The 23,657-nt window shown below is 57.7% G+C and overlaps 1 protein-coding gene across 16 annotated transcripts in view; it reads left to right on the top strand.

Annotated features, from left to right (window-relative positions):
• Window positions 1-23,657, top strand: part of TNS1 (tensin 1) — a 225,520-nt gene that overhangs the window by 6,642 nt on the left and 195,221 nt on the right. For 13 of the 16 annotated variants that reach the window (XM_087863306.1, XM_087863305.1, XM_087863297.1 and 10 more), the window contains exon 1: window positions 17,124-17,234. The exons of the other annotated variants lie outside the window; for them this stretch is intronic. In XM_087863306.1, the coding sequence (XP_087719432.1) occupies window positions 17,139-17,234 (96 nt within the window). In that variant the 5' untranslated portion in view covers window positions 17,124-17,138. Of the gene's footprint in view, window positions 1-17,123; window positions 17,235-23,657 lie in introns of those variants that run through there. 16 annotated transcript variants of the gene reach the window in all.

The raw sequence follows: 23,657 nt of genomic DNA, 5'->3' as shown, positions 1-23,657 counted from the left end.
TGCTCACCTGCCCTCTGCCAAGTCCTGGGCACACATACTAGTTTTCTGCAGTAAGTCCTCACCCTCTGTTCAGAGGCCCAGGTTGGAGGCAGGGGGTAAGATGTCCAAACACATCATGTGGAGACATTGTGCAGGAAGGCCTGATTCTAGAGCAGGGGGTGGCCTACTTTGCCTGGGACAGTCTGGAAAGCCCTCCCAGAGGAGGTGACATATTGACCTGGGTCCTACAAGGTGACTAGGTGACCTCCCCCGACACAGAGGGAAGGAAACTCAGGGGCGTGCAAGTGTGTGGTACCCTCGGGGAGCTGGAGGAGAGGGCGGGAAGGGAGAGGCTGGATCAGAAGCTGGAAAAGAGATGGGTCAGCATGGGCAGGGCCTTGAATGCCAAACTAAAGAGTTTGGACTTCAGACTTACGTGGGTCATAGAAAGCCCCTGGAAGGTTCAGCAGTATGTGTGTGGGGAGGGGGTGGAGTCTGCATTTTAAACTGTCCTTGGCCCAGGGTGGAGGATGGATGAGAGGTGGGTGTGGGGTGCCTGGATCCGGTGATGGGTCTTTCTCATGTGGCCGGACCAAATGGGGATCTGTATGTGTGTGCGTGTGTGTGTGCGCACATGTGTGTGTACGCATCCACACATGTGTGCGTGGGTACGGGTGCCCCTTGGAAGCTGGTTCCCCTTCTTTGTCCCTGAGTTTGCTTCTCCCAACCCCTTCATCCCCTAACCAACAGCCTTGAGAACTCTGTCCCGGCAGGCCAGGGGTTAAGCTGGGAACTCACCTGGAGGACGCACAGCTGGCTCTCTGCCACGTCCCTTTGGCTCACTTTTACCTGCTGCCTGGCCCAGATATCACTCCCACGGAGGCTGGGCAGGGGACAGGCCTGGCTTTGTTGGGACCCTGAGACCCAGCTGGGCTAGGCTTGCTGGCTCTGCCCTGGAAGGGATGGAGGATGAGGAATGGTGGGGGTGGGGAGGGATGGAGATTGCAGGGACTGGGTACTGCCAGGAGTCCCTTGGCTGACACCTCTGGCACACCCTAGTCACATGCCCAAGGGGGACGGCAGTGGGGGTGGGGCAAGGATGGCAGCAAGTGCGCGGGGTCGGCAAGGGCTGCACGGCCACCTTCTCCTTCCTCTTCTGCTCCCTGTGGTCCCCGAGCTCAGCCAGTCCTTGCCCTGGGGAGGGGAGGTGCTCTGGCTTGTGGGAATCAGGACTCTTCAGGGGCCATTGTGCCTTCTTTCTCTCTTTCCGTCTCAGCTCCGTTCTCTCTGCGTGTCCGTCTTGCCCACTCCTCGGGAGATGCAATTCCCTTTTCTACCCTCTTTCTTTCCCCGAAGGCAGAAAGCGGGAAGGCTGGCATCTCATAGATGACGCAGTGTGGAGTGGTGGTGACACAGTGGACTTTGGGGCGAAACTCTTGTCAGCTTCGGGCTCTGCCACTTCAGGGCTGTGCATCGCGAGCACATTCTGTAAGCTCTCTGTATCTTGAAATCCTTTGCTGCCCTTGGAAGCCCTTAGAACAGTGCGGGGCGTATCAGTAGCACGTAGTGAAGGCTAGCACGTAGTGAAGGCGGCTGTGGTAGTCCGGGTCCTCCAAGAAACAAGGTGGGATTAAATGTGTAAAAGATTTTATTAGGGGAAATGGCTGAGTGAAGGGAAGGGGCCAGGGTAGGCTGGGAGAGCCTTCAGATGCCCACCTAAGTCGGACCCTGAGTGAAGGGGAGGCACAGGGAGCCCGGGTTCGACAGAAGTGTCCTAGACCTCTGTGCACTCCGGATCAAAGCCGACAGGGAAGCCATGAACCGAAGTTGGCCGCAAGTCTTGTGTCTGCCAGGAACAAGGCTGCTTTAGAATTGCCCCAGCACTCTGACAATGGCGGGGCCCCTTCAGAGGCTTGGCCCCAGCAAGCATGGTAGTGATTTCAAAGTGCACAGCTGGGGCCTTGGCCAGTCCTGCTCCCTGTAGCAGGAGGTCTGAAAGGTGCATTCTTGTGGCTGTCACAGGGCCTGGAGACAAGGAGGGGGACAAGGCCTCTGGTGCTGGGGGTCTGGGGTGGGTTGGGAGGGGTAGAGGGGAGCGACCCATTGGTGTGGCAGGAGGCAGCAGACTGGGCCCCCAGGCTGTCCCGCTCCCTTCCAGGCCTGGGCCTGCTGGGTCTGGTCTCAGGCTGGATTCTGGCTGTTGAGTTAAGATCCTTTGTCCTCGTGGTGGTAGATGGCGTGCTCCTGCTTGGGGCGGAGGGATGACCCACCTTGTCTTTGGAGCAGTCCTCTGTTCCCCTCCCCATCTTTCCTTTGTGCTCGGGGTGCCTCAGTGCTGAGGGGGAAACAGAGGCCAGTGGGGGCCTACCCGGGGGCATTCAGGACTTTGTGTTGTGCTGTTTGCTTCCTCCCCCCTGAACAGAGCCATCCATCTCAAAGTTCATCCTGGGAAGGCTGGGCAGCCTGACAGTACCCCTGACACTACCCTTGGGTGTCCTCTGGGGCTGGCTGGGGCTGGCTGGGGCTGGCCAGAGCATGGGGCAGGGGTGCGGAGAGCAGGTGCCAAGCTGCGGCTCCATTAGGGGAATGAAATTGGAGCAGAAGCAAATGCTTCTGGGCACTGAGCTGAGGCGGTCTGCGGGAGGTCGGAGCAGGCCCAGCCTGGCCAGACCAGCACCCCCCCCCCCACTGCCCCCACCGGCTCTCCACCATCGCAGCTGCTGGCAGACTGCATTGAGATGTGCGAGCCACCCAGACGGCCTCTTGAACCCCAGCCACTCAATATGCTAAGCAGGGCTAATTTATTCCTTTGCTTCTTAATGGAGTTGCACAAAGCCAGCAGGGGGTGAGCATGGTGGAGGTAGCGCTGGGGGGGGGGGGTGGTTCTCTGTGGTTTTTCTGCATTCTAAGGCAAGACCCCCAGGCTCCCCAGGCTCCCTGTGGGCCTCAACACCACCTCTTCCAAGGCTTCCGCCCAGAGAGGAAGTCCTGTAGCCCAGGGAGCAGGGACTGGGCGACAGGCAGCTGGGTGAATCCTTGCTCACCTGCTTCTTAGCAGGGTGCCCTGGAAAAGTGCCTCTGAGCCTTCGCTTCCTCACCTATAAAATGGGGAGCACAGAGCCCACCTTGCCAGGCTGCTACGTGGAGCCAGGCTCACAGTCTATGCCGAGCCCTGGGACACCGTGGGCGGGCGGCACTGTTCGAGCCCGTCCACACTCTGTTCTTGCTGGCATCTCTGTCCCTCTTTTGTCACCCTCTGTGGTCCTGAATCCTGAGGTCAGCTGGGGATGGGTATTGGGGGAGGAGGCCTTTCTGGAAGCTCTGCTCTGGAGTAGAAGGATTGGGGATGAGGGCAGGGACAGGGGGGTTTCGAACACCACGGTGATGAAATGAGGGAGGGTTTGTGGTAGAAAAGCATGGGCCCAGGGCATGGGCTGGCCTGGTCACAAATCTGGGCTCTGCCACTGATAACTTTGTGAGCTCAGTTTCCCCATCTGGGAAATGGGAATGATGGCACCTGCCTCGCAGGGTTAGCCAGGAGATTGGAGTAGCTGATGTATGTCAAGCTCCTAGCACACAGTAGGCCCCCCAATAAACATCAGTTTCCTCCTTCCCCTGGAAGGGGACTTTGAGATCATCTGGTTGACCCCTTCACTCGCTGGCCGGAAGCCTCACCTGGGAACTCCTCCAGAGAGTAGGAAGTGGGGGTAGGGTTGAGGGAGAGCCCTGGGGTGGGATCTCTGACTTATCCAGCAGCTCAGAGGTCACTTGGCAATCGTGATAATAAATGCCCTTAAAAAGAGCCTCACGTGGTGCTCACGAGAACCCTGGAAAGTGATGTGAGCAGGCGTTGTTACCCTATTTCACAGATGGGGAAGTTGAGGTCCTGGGAGGTGACTTGTCAATGGCCGCACTGCTGTTAGTGTAGTTAGGATGTGAGCTAGGAATCCTAAGCCCTCTTGTGCACACGGCCTCTCTCCTTCTCGCTCGTTCTTCTGAGCAGGACAGCTCCCCTCCTCCTGATAGGACGGGTTGGGGGTGTGCAGTAGGCGCAAAGGGAGAGGTTCCTCTTGTTCCTACTGGTCTTTTTGGAGCAAGAAGCTATGATCTTGCTTGACTGGTCAGCTCTTCTCCTGGGACCCCCCCACCCCCACCTGGGCCTGGCCTTCAGCCCTGAAGAAGGTATTCACCCTTCTCCCAGCTAGACCCAGGGCAGCATAGGGAAGGGGGATAAAGGATGGGGTGGTCTGTGCTCTCCCCACATTCTTTGGCGATAGGGTGGGGTTAGGCCTGTTGCCCCCTCATTTAGGCTGGGAAAGGAAGCCTGGCTACCTCTCTCTCAATGCCTCCAGCAGGTTAGTACCTCTGACCGCCTCCTCCAGGAAGCCACTTCTGGCCCTAGCTTTCTCCCTGCTGCCTGAGCCCACGCACCCCCCCAACCTCCTTTATCCTTCTCCCCCTAAGTTCTTCTGTGGCCTCTTGGGACTGTGAGAACAGCCCCCATTTTGCTTCCCAGACCCACTGTTGGGCATTTCCAGATCTGGGGTCTCCCATTCCCCCCTCTCCCCCCATTTATCTCCCCCTCTGGGAGCCAGAGGCACTTTGTGAAGCTCTTTGTGTGGATTTGAGCTCCCAAGGCTGGGCAGGGGGACAAAGGGACACCCCTCTGTCTCCTCTCCATTGTCCCATCTCTTCCCGGGAGGCTGTGTGTGTGCATGTGTGTGCGTGTGCGTGTGCAACTTGGGGGCAGGGAGGAATCTTGAAGGAGTCAGGGATCCCAAGCAGTCTTGGGGCCTCTGCTCCAAGGCTGAGTGGCCCTGGTAGGTGGAAGGAGACTGGGTACTTTTGAGAGGGTGGTCAGGCCCGGGGTGTGTGGAGTGAGGCCAAGACTCTGTCCCCAGGAGCCGGTCCTGCCCGCCCCCCCTACCTCTACCCAGCTCTCTGATTCTCTTGTCATTCTGTCTCTTTGTCTGTCTCTCCTCTCCCTGCCCTGCCCCTTCTCTGTCCTCCCAGCCCACTCCGCCCATGCCTATACCTCGTTCTCAGCCTGGCCTCTGCCTCCTTTGGCACGGCCCCCTGTCCCCAAGGAGAGACAAGGCAGACCTCCCTCCCCGCCCCTCGATGCCAGTTCCAGGGAGGCCCTGTCACCTACTGCCGTCCCAGTATCCTAGCCTTTTCTGGACTTTTGCCCCCAACTCAGCCCTCCCTGGCCCTGACTCCTTGCCCTGGGCTTTGCTCTTCAGCCCCTCCCTCAGTCTGCGGGTGTCTCCTCCCAGGGGTGCCGTTTCCGCAGCCTCAGCCCTGGCTCCCCTTTACCCTGGCCAGCCTGATGACCCCACAGTCGAGAATAACTCTGGGTGGCTGGCTGCCCGCTAGGGCCTGCCTAAAAATAGACCCATGCTTGGGGTGCTTTCAGGGCAGTCTGGGGCTGAGGCAGGGTCCACCCCACAGGTCCCTCATGGTCTCCTTGGGGGACAGAGTCTGCCGGGCCCCCGGGGCTTCCCCACCACGCTGCTGCAGCCAGAAGCCTGGTTGGAGGGCCAGGGGCCCCGGCGACACCTGGGAGGGACTTTCAGGTGCTGGCGGGTGACACGTGGGCAGAGGGACGTGAACTGAGCGCTGGGATCCACCCGGGGTTCCTCACTGGTAAGTGTCAAGGGCCAGGACTTGAACCCACATCGAGAAGACTCTAGCCTGGAGGCGAAGACACTCCGGCCTCAGTTTTGTGGTAGGAAGGTTGAGTTAAGGCAGGAATTCGCATTCCTTGCCCTGTGCTTCTCCTGCTTTGGACCCTGAGCCGTGACTCAACCTCTTTGAACATGAGCTTTTCCTACCTGGAAGCGGGCCTTCCACCTCTTGGGCCTCCTGCGGGCTGCGTCTCTGCTGAGAGCGGTGGTGGATAGGGCTCCGGGGGGCGGTCTCCCAGCTCACCACCTGGCGGCCTTGGCCCTCTCCAGTCCCGGGCCCTGGGCCCTCGTCTCTTCCCGGCCTCTCAGGTCCCTTCCCGGGTCCGGGTCTCCACTTCATCTGGTCTCTGGATCACTCCCGTCGTGGACTCTGGGGGCCCGAGGCGTGTGCAGAGTGCATGAAGGGGCAAGTGTGGGCCAACGCCTGGTGAGGGCCTCAGTCTGGGCTCTGTACTTGCCAATGAATTCCCAAGAGCTTTTTGGTTTGTTTCTTTCCTGAATATTCTTTTTATTATGTATGTATGTATGTATGTATTTATTTTTGCCTACCGTTCTTGTTTTGTAGATGCACCTTCTTCTCTGGCCTCTGTGAATGCCAGTAACTTCATCTTGAAGTTTTCCCCTCCCTGCGCCGCACCTGTTTCCTCCGAGGGGCTCTGCATCTCAGTTCTTCTCTGTTAAGCTTTCCCTGCAGCCTGGGTTTTTGGCTTATATTTCAAACGGGACCCTAACGGGTGGCTGCTTTGCTCTGAGGGTGGGAACGGACCCACCAAGGGCTTCACTTTTGGGTACCTGGCCAGGCTGCGGCATTGGGGGGCCTCCTGTCTATATCTGGGTCCCTTCTCCTGGACTTGCCAGATCCCCAGAGAAGTGAAAACTGGGGGCAGATACAGACCTGGCAAGTACAGGCCTGGCTGCCTCTTACTCAGTCAACATTCAATCCCCCTTTTCCCACTGATACTTGTGCTCTCAGCTGGGCCTGGTGGCCCCCAGGCCAGGCCCGCTACTTTATCCTCTCCAGGGACTAAGCCTTCCACCTTGTGCTGTGGGGTCAGAGAGGATATCTGGAAACCAACCATGTCTCCAATGTTCTACCGATCTAGTTTAAGTTCACATTCACTCCCACCCCCAAAGGTATCTCCCTCTAATTTGGAGCCTTTGGAGGGTCCTGTGCCGAAGCGTCTGGTGGCTTCCTGGCTTTGGCTTTTCCTGCAGCCAGTTCAGGGTGCAGCTCTCCCGGGCTCACAGACCGTGCTCACCCATGTGTCCTTCAGCCCAGAATTTTGATACTGTTGTCAAGGGTGATTATCAAAATATTTAACCAGAGATCCTAGCGACTGGGCTGGGAGGCCGGAGCAGTCCTGAGGCCCCTCCTGGACCAGGAATTAGCCCCTCGGGTCCAGGGGAAGACCAGAGCACTGGGGGGGGGGGGTGGTGCGTGGTAGCTAGTTGCCAGCTGGAACAGAAGGGGTTTTACTATCCCGGCAGCCGTGGGGCTTGCGCTGTGCTGAACGGCCCTCCGCCGTTGTGTCTTCTCCTTTTCTGTTTTTTTATTTGTCCTCCCAGCTTTTTGCTTTAATTAAAAAAAAATCTTGTTGTTTTAGAGGAGTTTCAAAAGGGAGCACAAGTAAATGTGTGTATTCAGTTGGTCCACGTCACTGGAAGTATCCTCTTCACTTCTCGGAGTTTCAGCTGCTGCCTGCAGGAGAGCAAAGTGGGGGCGGGGGGGGGGTGCCTGAATGACTCAGTTCATAGAGTGTCTGACTCTTGATCTCGGGGTTGTGAGTTCGAGCCCCATGTGGGGTGTAGAGTTTACTTAAACATAAAATCTTAAAAAAAAAAAAAAAAGGAGCACGGTTGGCAGGCAGAGAGGATGTGTGGCTGGTCCGGAGGGCTAGAAGACAGTCTTTCCGGGGACCGGGAGGCAGGGTCTCCACTCTCTTCCTGTGTTAGGTATCACCTGTCTTGTGTATGGCCTGGAGGCCACTGACGGGGCAGTGACATATAAAGCCAGCTTGAAAACAGCAGCAGGTCAGACAATTGGGAGCACTTCTCAGCCAACCAGGGCTGGGAAGCCCAGAACAGGATGATCTGGGCAGGCTGTAAGGTCTCGTCTCCCTTTCAGAAGAACTTTAAGCCAGGAGGGACCCTGGTGGGCCTGGGCTGGAGGAGATCTCTGGGGAGGCAGAGGGCTGACGGGGGGGATCCCAGGGGGCCTTGCTGCCTGTCTGCCCCTGAGTGTTGATGAATTCATTTCCCTTTTGTGGCCTCCCTTCCTCTTTTTATCAACAGAAAGCTTCTCTTGTGGGAGTCAGGGTCATCCTCCTGTGGGCTAGGGGACAACCCCTTGCGGAAGGAAGAAGTTTGGGGTGTGAAGGGCAGAGATCGGCGGAGCTCTGGGGGCCTACAAAGAGACCCCAGGGTAGTGGGGAGAGGCCCTGTGAGGCCCTCTCTCTGGGGCCCAAGGCTGGAGGGAGAGAGGGGCCACCTGTTGGGAGGTGAGGGGCTGGGGGACTGGGGGTAGTTCTTATCTCCATGTGACACCCCACACTGATGTCTCGGGACAGGCGAGCACAGACAAAGAATTCTCTGCCGGGAAACCTCATCTACATACTCTTTGCATCAGGCTTTTATGTCATTTGGGGTCCAAAATGGTCAGAAAGTTCCTTTAGCACCTACTTTTCTCTTTCTGGGGGTACTCAGCTCTACTGCCTTCCATTCTTTCCTGTCTTGGTCCCCCACTCCTTGTCTGCAGGGTCCCAGCCTGGCCCTGACTCTCCAGGACACTCACTTTGTCCTGCGGGGGCATGTGTTTTACGTATGTGTGTGTATGGTGTATACACTTCTATTTCCAGGCCCATTTCTGCTTCCTTTCAAACCCAGTCCCAGCCCTTTCTTACACGCTTTCAGTAACAATAATGGGGTTCCATCAACCTTTCCCTATAAGGGCTCCCCCCGTCTCCAAAGTTGCTTCACAACTGCCACGTCCCCTGCTCCCATCCTCAGCCTGTACAGCCTTCCCTCCGCCTCCCAGACAGAAAACTTAAGGAAGGGGACAAGTGGTACTAGACAGAGCCGTGTCTGATGGCCCAGGCAAGGCTTGGTTGAAGCAGAGGAGGTTTCTGAGGGGTTAGGAGTAGACGTCTGTATGGGAAGTGGTCCTCTACTCCAGACATCTGAGATAGCCATGGATGGTAGGACTGAGTTTTGGTTTTTGGCAGAGAAGCAGTACGGAGAGTGCTGGGCTGCGTGAGTCTGGAGATTTGGGGATCAGGGAAGCAAGGCTGGCCTATTTTCCTGCTGAGGAGAACAGGGACTTCTAATACTAAGGTTTTATGCTGAGTAATGGAAAGTTGAAGACTCAAACGTCATTCAAGGTTTAAAGGAGAGTGGGGAAGTAATGGGGTGAAAACTGGGGCTTCTCTGTAGGTGTGACGCTTCATTGGAAGTTCTGCCTGTTGTCTAACTTGAGTATCTCATGCTTCAGTCCAGACCCATTTCCTCACGTTTATCTTCAGTGTGGGTGGGGAGTTCAGGAACTCACTGTTTTGCTTTTTTATTCTGTTTTCTCTACCCGAGAGGCTTCCCTCAATCCCTCCTTCTTCTTGAGTTCCAGCTTCTTCTGGGCTCATGTGCCCCCATTCTACCTCTCCTCTGGCCTGCTTCCAACATGGCCTAACAATGGTGCTTTGGCTCATCCGGCTGGGACTCCTGGCTCCTCTTCCTTGGGTGTCCATTCCCCAGATGGTGCTGTGGACTGTGTGTTCCAGACAGGGTGCTCTTGCCCAAAGTTTTGGTGGGGAGCATCTGTCTGGTGGGGGTGGATGAACTTGCTTTGATAGTTGCCCCAGGGTGCCCCTCCTGGCCCCAAGTTCTGAGATATTTGCCCAGTAGCTCCCCAGGGTGCCTTGATGACTCAGGTCCCGTGCCAGGCATTTCCACATTTCATTCCACCCTGACAATTACCGCATGAGGTTGGGGTCCTTGTCTCCCTTTTACAGAAGGGGAAACGGGCTCGGAATAGGGAAGTGATCTCTTCCAGGTCACACAGCTGGTTAAGTGTCAGGGTGGGGATTTGGACCCTGGTCTCTGCTGGCTTTGAACCTGTATCCTTTCCTTTGGGATGTGACGCTTTCCATGAGCTCTCTCCCGGCATGCTCTCAATGGCACTGGGAGGTAAGAAAGGCAAAGGCAGAAGTACCCGTTTGGCAGGTGATGCGGGGCTCCCAGAGGGGCTGCGCTCCAGCCCTGTCTGGGATGTTGCCTTCTATCCTTGGGTCTGACTCCTCACCCCGCCATGGACCTGTGACTTGGCTCAGACATCCACGGGGTTGTATCAGTAACTTCCTCTTCTCTGGTCTGCCTGGGGCCCAGGCCTGCCCTGCTTTGCCCTGAAGCTACCAGACAGAGTGAGAATAGAACATGCCAGAAGCCGAGCTTGAATGGATCACAGAGGGGGTGTGGAACCCTTTGGGAAGCGGGAAGAGAAAGCCACCTTGTACCATTCAGGTCAGGGGAGCAAATGGAAGTCTGTGGGCCCCAGGAGGGCCTCTAGCCTTGGGAGGATGCAGGATCCAGCCAGGGGGCACCGAGGTGCCATTCCTCCTGGCACGTTTGGAGTGGTGAAGAATTTACATCTGGTGGGGCTTGGGTTCCCTCAGGAGTTTGTTCTGGGCCTGGCCCCTTGGGCAGGCTGGGGCCTCCTCCTCGTCAGGAATCAAGTGCCCTGAGAGTCTTGGCCCAGATCTGGCTCCTGACCACAGGGGCTACAGCTGGGCCCTGGCGGGAGTCCCTTGCTTGCTTCTGGAGCCGAGGCATGAGGCCGTATCACTTTGTTTTGTGCCTCGGTTTCCCTGGCTGGCTGGCAGGTGGCACCCTACACGCTGTCTCCTCTTTCATTTATTCCTTGCCTGTCCTCCCCTCACCCGAAGCTGGCCCTTCGCTGCCACCTTTGTGAGATGGTCACCTTCCTCCTGTGTCCTTGTCCTCGCACCGGCCTCCTGCTTTTCTGTTTTGCTTGCCGCCTTCTCTCCACTCACATGAACTTTCTCTCCCTTCCTGTCTTTGACGGTCTCAGCCCCAGTGCCTTTCCCGGCTTGCTTGTCTCTCTTGGAGGTTTTGTTTCTCCTCCTGTCTGCGACTCAGTCTTGGGGTCCACCTGGGATCTGTCTCAGGGACCCAGCTCCTGGCTCCTCCTGGCCCTATTTCCTTCTCCCACTTCCCTGGAGGGCTGTGGGGTGCAGGCAGAGGGCTGTTGGCGGGGTGGGGAGCCTGAGAGTCCCGGGGTCCCTTTTCCCCTACTCCCTCCCATTTCCTCACTCTGTAGTCAGGGGTGCGCCCAGGAGAGGAGCCCAGGGAGGGGACTTGGGGAGGGTGGTGAGGCGTGCCAGGAATGGGATGGGAGGGAGGTTGTTGGGTGAAGAGGGGGTAGATGGAGATCTGCTTATCTGTCTGTATCTGTCTCCGTTTGCCTGTCTCTGGATGTTTCTAGCTGTCTGCCAGTCACTGTCCTGTCTTTGATTTCTGTGTCTTCTAGGTTCTGGGACTGGGGGACTTTAACCCAGCTCCTCTCTTCCGTGCCTCCCACACCCACCTGCCCTCTCTGTCCAGTTCAGGGGCAGACCAGTCAATGGGCTGGTTTCCCAGGAAGCGGAGGGGGTGGTGTGGGGGTAGGTGGGGGTGGAGGTGAATGATAATTGTGTTAGCTAGTTCTGATGCAATTGGGCTTCCCAGACTGGGCCCTCCCCTGTCCACCTCCCTTCCCCCTCCCCTGCACACCCCCCCCTTTCCATTCATCTTCCTCCCTCTCCCAGTTCCATCAGAATCAATTAGACAGTCCCTGCTTTAATCTCATGCAGGAGCCTGGGCTCAGACCCAGCTGCCCAGCTCCGGTCTGCAGTTTCCACGTGGGGCCCTGCAACCAGCACCCTAGGGGCGGAGGGATGACCAGGATGACCTCAGTGCCCCTGTTCTTACTTCTCCACCCCCAGTTGCTTTGGCCTGCCCTGGGAGGGAGACCAGGCCTTGGGCTTCCCAATGCATCGATCCTTACCATCACTCCAGGTCTGTCCCCACCCCTCCCCCCTCCACCCTTTGTCATGTCAGCCGCTGGGTGGTGATGGAAGTCGTTTGGAAAGGGGCCTAGAGGACCCAGGATTCTCATCCTGCAGAACTGAGAGGGGTGGGGGTGGGGTGGGGATGGGGGCTTGAATAATGAGCTGACAGCGTCTGAAGGCATTCATTGTGCAGAAGAGAGGGACTGGGTTGTTCTCCTTCCCCAGCAAAGCAGTCTAAGAGGATACACTTCGGCATTTGAGAGGGGGTAATGGAGGTTAGGTATCAGGAGGGACTTCCTGCCCGTCAGGGGTCAGAGACCAGGTTCCAAGGGGGCAGGGGGAGAAAGGGAGAAGGAGAACTTAGGGACTCACCTCCTTGGGATATCTATAAGAGAAGAAGCCTTTCCTGTCTTTCCTTCTCCCCTACCCCTTCTCTGCCTCCTCTCCTCCCGTCTGCAATGCTGTACTATGGAAAAGTGATGGACCAAACACGGGGGGCCCTCCATCCAGGGTCCGCACTGCTACATTCTAGCTGAGTGACCCCTGCCAAGTCACTTTACCTCTCTGGGCCTCAGAGTCCTTATATATAAATCAAGTGTGTGTTGGGGGCAGGGGCAGGAGAAGGTGTGGGCTCTCTTTCGGGTTGAACCAGATTCAGGACTGGATACTGCGGAGCTATTCAGAGTAGGAACATGGGCCCCCTAGCTAGGGGCAAATGGAGCAGATCTGCATCAAGACCACACCGTCCTGGGTCCTGGCTGCCCTGGCAGCAAGAGCCCTGAAAGCCACACTCCCGGCTGGCCTGTAATCCAGGGCTGGGGAGTGACCAGTGCGTCTGGAAGCACGAGTGGTCTCCCTCCCTCCCCCTTCCTTCCTCCCTTCCTCCCTTCCTCTCTCTCTCCCTTCCTCTCCTTCTTCCCTTCCCTTCCCTTCCCTTCCCTTCCCTTCCCTTCCCTTCCCTTCCCTTGCCTTGCCTTCCCTTGCCTTGCCTTCCCTTGCCTTCCCTTGCCTTCCCTTGCCTTCCCTTGCCTTCCCTTGCCTTCCCTTCCCTTCCCTTCCCTTCCCTTCCCTTCCCTTCCCTTCCCTTCCCTTCCCTTCCCTTCCCTTCCCTTCCCCCGTCTGTTCCTTTGTTCATTTGTTCCTTCCTTCTTTCCTTCCTTTCTTTCTCTCTCTTTCTACCCCCTCCCTCCCTTCCTTCTTTCCTTCCTTCCTTTCCATGCAATCAACCAACCAATCTACCACATAATGCATGTCCTTCGACCATGCGTGCCACCATGCCATGCGCCCGCTCGCCCAGGGGATACAATGGAAAGGCGGATCAGCTCTTCAGCAAGCTGGCCTTCTGGCAGGAAAGGGGTGGGATAGGGAAGTGAGCAAATCTGTCAACAGCCGGTGCTAAGTGCTCTGAAGAAATGCTGGTGTCCCACAAGACTGACGATGGGAGGCATGCAAGGACTTTAATGGGGCTGTCCAAGGAGATAGGAGCCTAGGACATGACATTGGAGCCCACATGACATGGGACCCCAGATCTGCAGGGACCCCTATTCTGTTGCATGGAGGGAAAACTGTTCGAGTTCTGGACCTTATAGATGGTTGGGCAGCGAAATGATGGGTGCAGCCTGTGAAGAGCAGCCTGGGCTCTGGGGAAGCCAGCCTGGGAGGTGAGACCCAAGTGAGAGCCACCTGGAGGCCACAGGAGGACTCGCCGTGGCTGGGAGGGTATTGAACCGAACTGGTAGTGAGAAAGCCAGGCCTGCCAGAGCTGTCCCCATCTGATGCAGGAGAGAGGCTGGGAGGTCCCTGGGGAGCAGCCTCTGTGCATCTCTCGCTGGGTGTGAAAAGAAGACCTAGAGCCTCCGATCAGATGCCCAAGCCATTCTTCCCAAACAGGAGCCGCCTTTGTGTCCCCCCCCAGACAAAACCAGCAGGGGGCACTGTGACCCTGGGGGCCTGGGACAGAGGAGGCTCTGTGCCTCCCCTGAGCGGATGGGCCCTCCTCCCAAGGCTTGTCCCCAGCGGGCTTGTGGCTATGACCTGCTCTCTTATTTCTCTGACACCTTTGCTGGCTGCCTCTGGGAAGTTTCCTGTTCTTCCACTCAAGGGAAAAGGGGGCCCTCCTGGCACTGACCCAGGGAAAACTTGGGGAGAAAAGCCTAGAGTGGCCCCATCTGTGCATGTGGCCTCCATCCCACCTGGTGTCTGGAATTTCCTCCCTGGCCTGCACTCAGTATCCGGGTCTCTAGGCTGCATGAACAAGAGTGCGCGGAGGAGAAGAAGAAATTCCTCTTCTTTCAGGCCCTGGCCAGCCCTGCAGCACAGCCTAGCTTGCCAGGGTGGACTCTGGTCAAGGAGAGGAGGGAGAGGGAGGAAGAGCGGGGGTCTCAGAGGCTGGCAGGGCCGGGAGCCAGGCCCAGGGACCATGGAGGTGTGGGCAGGGCCACGTCGCATGGGTTGGGGGAGGTGGGAGGTGGAAGCAGTCATTGAAGGGTTGGTTAACCCTCCGAGGATGGTGGCCAGCTTCGCAAAAGCTCCAATGGGGAGGGAGAGTTAGGAGTCGGGGGGCTTTTGTCTGGCACCCACGTGGGTACTGTAGAGGTTGGGGGTGTGATGTGAGGTCCTCAGATGGACCAGACCCCACCCAGGCTCATCCTGACCCGTCACTCACTCCATGTGTTGACTCTAATATGTGGTCCCCTGTGTCGATCATCTGTGTCTGGTCCATTCTGTGGAGCCTTGCATTTCTGTCCCCGATGTTCAGGGGCCTGGAAGAAGAAAGAGAGGGAGGAAAGACTTACTCAACACCCACCAGGAGCTGGGTGCAGTTTTTGGTGCTTTGAGTACCTTGCAGGAAAAGGGGATTGAGATTGAGAGACCTTTTGGGATTAAGCTCCTCCTCACCCCCCCTCCCCCCAAATCACAAAGTTTTGGTGGAAGAGGAAGCAAAGGGGTCATGGCTGAAATCTTCCAGGAGGTTCTGGGGATCCTGCAGCTGTTATTGTCAGGATTCTGACCTCCTCTGGTGGTGAAAACAGAACAGAGGATTTGTGATTTCCCCCAAGGCATTAAACTCCCCAGGGGGGACACCTTTCTGGGTGCAGTTGAGGCAGTAGACATGGGGGCGGGGGGGCAGGATTCCATTGATCTTCAGGAATTGAGACATGGGGTATGAAGCCAGGCCAGAGGCTGGGAGGGGCACACTGGGAGCAGCTCCTGGCAGTGATGGACCAGACTTGGTGTCCTGTCGTCGGCTGCACACTCTTCCCTTCCTCTTGGAAGGGCCCTTGGCTTAAGGACACCTCCTGCTGGGCAGTGGATGAAGTGAAGGGCTCTCTGTCCTTCTGAGCCTTTTTCTTCAGGATCTCCTTGTTGGGAAGAGCTGGGTCTAGCTACTGCTTTCTTCTCTTTCTTCCTACCCACCCCTCTTTTCTTTCTGTGTTTGATGAGTGCCTTTTGTGCCCTAAGTGCTGGGAAGACTTAAGGATGCTATTAAGAAAAAGTCATCTGGTCCTCCTCTCTTTGTCTGAGCAGGGCCACACTCCAGCCAATCCTATCTGAAGGACTTCCTCCTGTTAAAAACATTCAACAAGTGATTCCTTTCGATTAAACTTTGTTCCACTCGCTATGGATTAAGCCCCATTTCCTCACGTCTCAGGTCTTATCCATTTCCTCTGGTGCCCTGGTGGGGAGGGAAGCTGTGGAGATTGTGGGGACCCCCAGAGAAGAGGAAGGCCCCTGTGTGTATGTGGGGTATGTGTGTGTGTGATAGTGGTCCCCTTGCTTGGGGGATTGTGAGGGGCTGAGGGCCCTAATGTCTGTCTTTCCCCCTCTCCCTAGCCATGCACCAGCTGGAACCTCTTCCTTTCTTTCACTGTGTTCCCGCCCAATCTCCCCTGAAGCACTCTACCCCAGTGCCTTGTCTCCTGGTGGACATCTGAAGTGGGGAGGGGACCAGGGCCTGAGAAGTCTGCTGGAGTAGGGGAGAGCTTGGGGGAGGGGGGAGGGGAAGGGGACAGGGAGACGGCCTTGCCAAGAAAGATGGCCCTGAGGCGGTCCCAGGGAAGCCTGGCTGGGCACTGGGGGAGGGGTCCCTAGCCACAGCTCTGGTGGCCTGTTGCTGTGCAAGAGGCCTTGGCAGGGTCCTGCTAGCACGCAGCTCCCCCACCCCCCGCCCCTTCTCTCTCGGGGCTTGGCTGGCTGGCTGCCTTCCCGTTTTCTCTGCAGCAGCAGACCAGGGCAAAGCTCATGGCTGCCTGTCCACTTTCTGCAGACTGGCTCTCCGGTCTCTCTCTGCTTTTGTCCCTCTGGCGCTGTTTCTCTCTCCCTCACCTCCTTCTCACTTCCCTCTTCTAACCTCTCCCCAGTTCCAGGGGCACAGTATGCTCACCCCAAACAATATTCCTGAGAGGCCCCGTCCTCTGTTCACATCATCAGAGCACAGCAGAGGCAGAGGACGGTCCTCGGCTCCAGTGGCAGCCACGGGGCAGGACAGACAGTGACGATGGGAAGTGGTGCGCCCTGAACCCTGAGCAGTAGGAGTTTCAGCCATAGCCAGAGGGGGCCTGTCCAGCTCTCTAGGGTCTGAGCGGGTTCAGCCCCCGGCCCCAGGCTGGGTCCCTCCCACCTGTGCAGGTTCTGGATGCTCAGAACTCCCTCACTCACTGACTTGCCTGGAGAGAGCTCCAGGTAGAGGAGTCTGAGTGTGGCCAGGGTCCGAGGCTGGTGGTGAGTGGGGCCAGCTGGCCCGGGTTGTGTTCAGGGTCCCCATGTGCACGCCGCAGCCCATGGGTGTTTCTGCTTGTCCTGGAAGCAGGTGGCCTCCGTTGAAGTTAATCACATCATGCTCTGGGGAGCAATATGGGAATGGAGTGAGGTCTGGAGGGAATCCACGCACGCAGGCTCGCTCACACGCTCACTGCAGCTTGGAGCACGATGCTGCTGCCGCCGCCGCCCGGGCTCCCCAGCGCCACCACCGTGCCCCGCTCACAGGTGGACGCCCGGCGCCTGGCACCGCCTCTGCCCCGTCGCGACCCGCCTCTCCCGCGCCGCCCCGCGAGCCTCCCAAGTTGCCGGGGTGCTGTCGCCCGCCCCCCAGCGCGCCCAGCAAGCAGGCGGGCAGAGGCTGTCACGCTGCCGCGGGGCAGAGACAGGGAGCCGCCGGAGGAAGTCCCCGAGCAGGGGAGCGGCCGCAGCGGCCCGCGCCTCCCGCAGGGGCTTCCTGGGAGATGGAGCCACGTCGGGGCCCCTGCTCCCTCTAGAGGGGGCCGGACACTCGGGCTGCTCCCGCGGGGCTGAGGCTCCCGGGGGCCTGGGCTCTCGCCTTGCTCCTCTCCCCACCCCAATCCAGCGCCGGGAGCGGAGTGGCCGGTGCTCGTTCCCAGACCCTCGCGCCCGCCGAGGCGCCCACCCTGGGGTCGCCATGACTCGGCTGAGCTGGTGCTTCTCCTGCGTGATCCGATGGGGCAAGTACCTCTTCTCCTGCCTGCTGCCCCTGCGCTTCTGCCTCCGCAGCCAGGTAAAAGCCCTCTGCCTCACCTGGCACCTGTTCCCCGCCCCCCCCCCCCCCCGCACTCCCGGCCGAGTCCCCTCCGCGGCTCATGTATCACCCTTCTACCCTCAGGGACACACCGTCTTGACCCCTGTCAGCCTGGCTTTCATCAGAGTTTGGGGGCTCCTGGGGAGCGCCTCCCGGTGCGGCCCGGATGCCCGGAGGGAGGAGTGGCTGCCCCTCCCCCAGTGCATCTTGAGGTTGGGTCAGAAGTCTGAAGGATAGTACCGAAGTCTGTGGGGATTTGGGCACAGAGAAGCATTTCTAAGGGTTTTCAGCATCCCTCCTACGTTTCGGTGGGAAGGGAGGACGAGTTCCTGGAAATGTCTCTTCTTCCCCCACTAGGCTAAGAGGACCCAGAGTTAAGGCTGGGGCATAGCAGAGTGGGATGGAAGTAGGGCATGAAGGGGCTGGTGAACTCAGGAGGGATTTCCCAGAGGATGGAGGGACCAGGGAACTCAGGGAACTGAACAGGAAGAGGCTGAGGGCAGGAGGCAGGCAGTAGCTGGGCTAGGGAGGGTCGAGGGGTCGCCTGGACCTGCAGTGCTATGGGTCTACGGGTGGGCGTGTCTCGGTTGAGCATCTTTCCCCCTGGGATCCTCCCAGAGATGTTCCTTGACAATGCCTTCAGGGTGTGTTTGCGTGTGTGTGTGTGTGTGTGTGTGTGTGTGTGTGTGTGTAAAGGGGAGGTTGGGGAGAGGGTGGAGGCATAGCTAGCCAGCAAAGTAGGGAACTGGAAGAACTGGAAGAACTGTGCGTAACCTTAAATTCTCCCCTGGAGTGGCAGAGAGAACCCCAAGAGCAATGCCGTAAGCCCTTGGAAGCGTCCAGTAAAGGGAAGGATTTCAGGGACTGGGGGTCCTGTAACATGGAACTGGTCTTCTGATCCATTCTGCATTCCTTTGGGGAATCAGAAGGGGCCTTGTCACGCTGGGGAAGAGGGGTGCAGTCCACCCCTCTTGTTGAGAGTGCCAGGTGCCAAGCCCGTCCGCCTGGCTTTGAATCCTGGGTCTCCCATTTACTAGCTGTGGACCTTGGGCAAATTGCTAGATCCAGCTGTGCCTTAGTTTTCACACATGTAAAATGGGGATAATGAAACTACCTACCCCACTGTGTTGTTGTGAGGATTAGATGAGGCAATACGTGAGAACACCTACTCCACAGTAGGTGTTCAATAAAAATGAGGGCTATTATCTTGATTATCATTGTGCCTTTCCAGCTGGGGTTTCCTTCCTTGTGGACCTCCAGACAGGCCAGAACTGGGGTATGTGGGGATGGAGGGATTTCTCCCAGAATCCGTTCTCTCCATCATGTGGGATGGAATGTTCAGCTCCTCCTCCCAGGGGCTGCCTCCAGGCCTCAGTTTCCCTCTCTGCCCCTCCGCAGTAGGGAAAGGTGCCAGCAGGCTTCCGCCCCAGTCACCCAAGGTGTGCTTTGAAATCTTCCAGCAAAATGCATCATCCCCAGCGATTGGCTGGGAGGCAGGCGCAGCAGCTGTGGAGCACGGGGCCAGAGCCCCATCCACGGTCCAGCAGACTCTGAGTTCAGATGCTGCGGAGCCGGATTTTCACATTTGGGAAAAGGCAGCCTGCAGCGGGCAATGGCCAGCCAGGACCAGGTCAGTTGGACCCCAGGCCACTTAACAATCCCCCACTCCTCATTTGCGGAGGTAGAGGGTGACCCAAACTCCTCCTGGGCCAGGATTTGAGCGGGGCACTGGGGCTGCAGCTGCCTCCCTCGCTCCCTCCAGCCAGCCCTTGAGGGCCTGAGTCAGACAGGAAATTAGAGCCGGGGGAGAGATCAAGATCACTGAGCAGAGCCCTGGGAAAGAGGTTATTAAAAATTGTTGGGATTGGATCCAGACTCTGTCCCCACCTTGGGTGCTGGCGGAGGGCAGGTTACGGGAAAGGGATGTGAATGATGCTCCTTCCTGGGTCAGCTAGGGAAACTGAGGCCCAGACAGGGCCCAGCTGGAACCTCCCCTTCTGTCTCAGGGAGCAACCAGATTTTCGGAATGCAAGGGGGTGACCTCCATTTCGTACTGGAGGGGTGGTAGGCATGGGGGCGAGGGGCAAGACCTCCCCAGCCCACTGGGTGCCTTGGTAAGCTTTGATGGATGCCTCATGCTGCGGGCTGATGTGTCCCATGCCAGGCTTGCTGAGAAGAGCGTAGATGGGACTTCAGCCCCCACTGACCCCTGGCACCCTGTGCAGTGAGCACCCCATGCGGTGATACGTGGAGGCATGCTAGGGTTCGCGCACCGCGGAACTCAAGGCCCAGTGCGTATGGGGCTGGCGAGCAGGGTGAAGAGGCAGAGCTTACCCGAAAGGAGGCTCTCTGGGCAGCAGAGGCCAGACCCTGTGCTCACCCAGACCTCGGGCCCCAGAGCTTGCGAGTCCTGTGGCTTTTCTCTTCTTGTTGGCTCTTCCGGAGCCACAAGGGAGCCAGTCAGTCTTACCCCGAACCCTGTGGCAGCACTGTCCTTGGCTTCCCTCTTTCCTGCCCCCTGTACCTCCCACCCAAGCCAGACCTGGGCCTGGGTCACCAACCCCCTTTGCGGAGCTGCAGTGCCAGCCCTTGCATTAGCAGTGGGAGGAGAGCTAACACAGCAGCGCCACATGGGACCATAGCCCCTCGTCCCTGGGCGACTGTACTGCTGCTACAGGAGCGGCAGGAACATTCTCAGTACCCATGAGATGTGGAGTCAGTCGCCCAGGTCTCCATTCTTGCAGACCCTGAGCAGCTTGCTGAACCTCTCTGTCCCTCAGCTTCTGCATCGGTAAAATAGAGCTGGTAGGAGCCGTGAATGGAGACCACAGTGAAGTGCCTGATTAGTTAATATTGATCTTTCCTGGGGCAAGGCGGGGCGGGGGGGGTGGGGAGCGTATCGTCTACAGAGAGAGTAGTCGCGTGCTTGGTGTCAGACTCCTGCGTGTCCCATACTGTTAGGATCTGTAGCTGGGCATTGGAGAGGAACCCCAGAGCCAGAAGTACACCTGCCTATCTGATGGGGGGCGTCTGGGACCGGCTGGGAGGAAGGCTGTGGTGTGAGCGGCCCCTGCGTGGAAGGCTATGGGCTGCAGGGTTGGCAGGAAGCTGGAAGCATGACTCTGGTCTCACAGTGACTGGATGGCAGGCTGCTTAGGGAAATGTGCGGGGCCTGGGAACCATGAGACTTGGGCTCTGTTTCTGACTAGCACTGCGACCTCCCTCCGCTGCAGTGTTGGCATCTGTTAAACAAGGGGGCTGGATTAGAGAAGCTGCGCCCCAAAGGCCAGACTCTCCCAGTGGACATGTTTAATTTGGCTGGCAGAATGGTTTTGTTTTTTTTAAAGCCAACATTTAAAAACTTGGTTTTTTTGTTCATGTTTTGTATGAAAGATTTTATATGATAATATAGATTTGGGGCCTCTTGAGAGATCAAAAGATCTGATGGCCTTTTGTCAGATGTCCCTGATGCCACAGTGGCTGTTGCTGATGCCACAGTGGTCACTGAGGAGCGTGTGTCCCCTTTAGCCGGGGCTGCCCTCCCAAGGTCCCCAGCGACCCCTTGCCCGCTCCTCTCATTTAACTTCCGTCGGGCCCCTGAAGGCTCTGACCGTGACCCTGCTAGTCGCTCTGACTGTGACTGCTAGCTGAGCCTGGGAGTCTTTCTGCCTCTAGTGTTCTGTGACCTCCAGCTTCTGTGCCAGTAGTGACAGAGGCAAGGCTCAATCCCACCGTAGGAGATGGGCCAGACAACAGGAAAAACTTTTTGATGGACAAGTGTCAGGGGTTAGGAAGAGTGGACTGGAGAGACCTGGGGCCTCGGCCTGGGGACTTGGGGGAATCATAGAAGGTGGAGCTGGAAGGGACCTGAGAGGCCATCAGCTGGGCCATTTTGCAGGTGAGGAAATGAGGCTGGGAGAGGGGGGTGTCAGGTCAGGCTCATGAAGCCCCTGAGCTTCATTCCCGCCCTCACTCACCCATCCCTCTGTGCCGGCTCAGTCCACCTCCGCCCAGCGCCAGCCCCTGAGCCTGGAGAACTGTTTCTGCTGCTGGCTGCTGGGTCTGGATCTAGAGGGCAGCTAGCGGGAAGTGCTCTGCATGCAGATGGGGGAGCAGAGTGGAACCCAGGCCTGGCCGTGGCAGTGGGGAGGCAGTGGGGTGGCGTGCTACACGGTGGTGGCGGGTTCTGAGGCTTCTGGGATCCCAGCCCGGAAAATCCAGCCAGCCCACTGGCGTGTCCCTGATGTCTGCTGCAGAGAAGACCCTGGTCCAAGCCCAAGGCGGGGAATCCGGGCTGAGCAATACTGTCTGGGCCCCCTGAGAGTCCAGGGCCTGAGAGAGCTCAGAGGCCAGGGGGTGGCAGGGGGAGATGGTGCTGAAGATAGGTGGGTATCACAGGCGTGTGCAAACGTGTGCAGGCAGGACTACCCAAGGCCCTTCCAAGGGGGTCAGGGGGAGAGAAGGAAGGTTTGGGAAGGGGATGGTAGATGCTAACAGGAGGAAAGTGCGTTAGGACCCACTGATTGATAGATTGACTCATTCATTCTTCAACCATGTCTGGTACCTGCTGTATGCCAGGCTCTGGGGACACAAAACACAGGGCATGTCCTTGCCCAAGGAACTCTCCCCTTGTGTGGGTGGGGGAGGGCACACCAGGCTGTGAAGGATGAAGAATGGGTAGCAAGCGAGAAACAGGGGGTCATTACAGAGTTAGAGCCACCTCAGGTGGCTGAGTTTAACATTCAACAGGGTGGATGGTGGTTAGGTTGCAGGGAGGACTTCCCAACAGTGAGAGGTGTAGATACAGGAGAGACCCCGACAGGCTTGGAAAAGAGGGATGGGGACATTCTGGGGGAGGGTTCTTCCACGGGAACCCCCAGCACGAGGGTCCTCCACACCCTGAGGGGACTGGGGAAGGAGCTGGCTTGAGGACTGCAGGGCCACTTTGGGCTTTGTGGGAGACCAGACAAGTTGGTGTCACTGTGACTTGGTCTTCAGGCTTGTTTTCCAGCATTTCTGGGAAGCTGCAAGGTGATTTCTCAGAACTTCGGAGATAGCTGCCGGGAGGCGCTTTTTCTAGTGACGCCAGCAGCAAAGGGCTGTGGGAGCAGGCAGGGGGAGAGGGGTGGACCAGGGTACTGGGATGTCAAGATGTAGCTAGCTGAGCCCTCCAAGCTGTGGGAAGGCTGGAAGGGCTGGTGGTGGTGGCTGAGGGGTGGGTTCCGAAAGGCCTCCTGAAAGCCACTCCTCCTTGCTTGCCCACGGCTCCAGTCTGCAGAGGGCGGGAAGGTTCACAGGAGGGTCTGTCTGTGGACACCCCCAGTGGTCTTGCAGGGTCAGCTATGCGTGGAACCCTGGCGCATTCAGTGTCGGCCAAACTATCAGTGAGCCCCAGTGGGCTTGGAAGGGAGGTGCTGGAGTGGGGGAATCGAAGGGTATCATGATGTTGCAGGGCATGCAGTGAAGGGGCAAAACCTTTTGCAGCTCCATAGCTTTGCAAAAGGACTCAGAGAGACTTGGAGAGATAGGAGAAAGGGTCCCCCAGAAGGGACCCCGATTCCCCACCCTGTCTCCTTGACCAGAACAAAGACTCTGAACTCAGGCATCTGCTCCAGGAAGGACCAGAATCAGACACCTTGTTTCAGTGTCCTCCCCTGACTTCTCAGAATCACCAAAAGATACAGTGTCAATCCCTTGTGCAGTGCACAACCTGCATTTCTGCACGTGGCAGGCTTTCCCCAGAAGAAGTGTGAAGGGATCCCTCTCTTCCTGGAGTTAGGCAGGTAAATGTCTTGGTTGGACTGGGAGCCCACACACCTAGCTGGGCAGGTCCAGCTGAGGGGAGAGGCCGGTTGTAGAGACTGAACCCTTGGGATGCACCGTGTGTGTTACTGACAGAAGGTGGCAAGGGTATGCTTTTGGGTGAGGGGGGAGAGAGTCAGGGGATATGTAACCCTTTGTACATGCCAGGGGCACGCCCAGCACACTTGTGCCTGTGCAGAAGAGCGAAGTGTGAGGACTTTCTCGCCAGATTACTCAATCTAGGAAAGTGGTCTCAAAGTGCCTACTTTGACTGGGGTCCTGTCCTCAGCGTTTTGTGTGTTTATGTGAGTTGGACTGTGTGTCCTGGTGTGTGTGTCTACAGAAGGAGGTGGGGCTGAGCCCTCTTTCCCTCCCCTGGAAGGCTCCAAAAAGCAGAGCGGGTGATTCACCAGCCCCACCCACCCTCACTTGGTCCAGCCTTGGCCAGAGCTCAAAGAGGAAAGTCTTTGGGAGGAAGGTGGAGGGGGCCATCAAGACAATGAGGGCCTGAGCAGATTTTGCTGGATTCCCCTGCAGTGCTCCCTGGGAATACATTTATATTCTGTACCCTACTTTTTACCCTGCTCTGGACCCCAAACT

The sequence above is a fragment of the Ursus americanus genome, chromosome 1, assembly GCF_024610735.1.
Source record: "Ursus americanus isolate L20-20 chromosome 1, mUrsAme1.1.p, whole genome shotgun sequence".
Taxonomy (NCBI): Eukaryota; Metazoa; Chordata; class Mammalia; order Carnivora; family Ursidae; genus Ursus; species Ursus americanus.
This window is presented reverse-complemented; position numbering and strand designations above follow the sequence as displayed.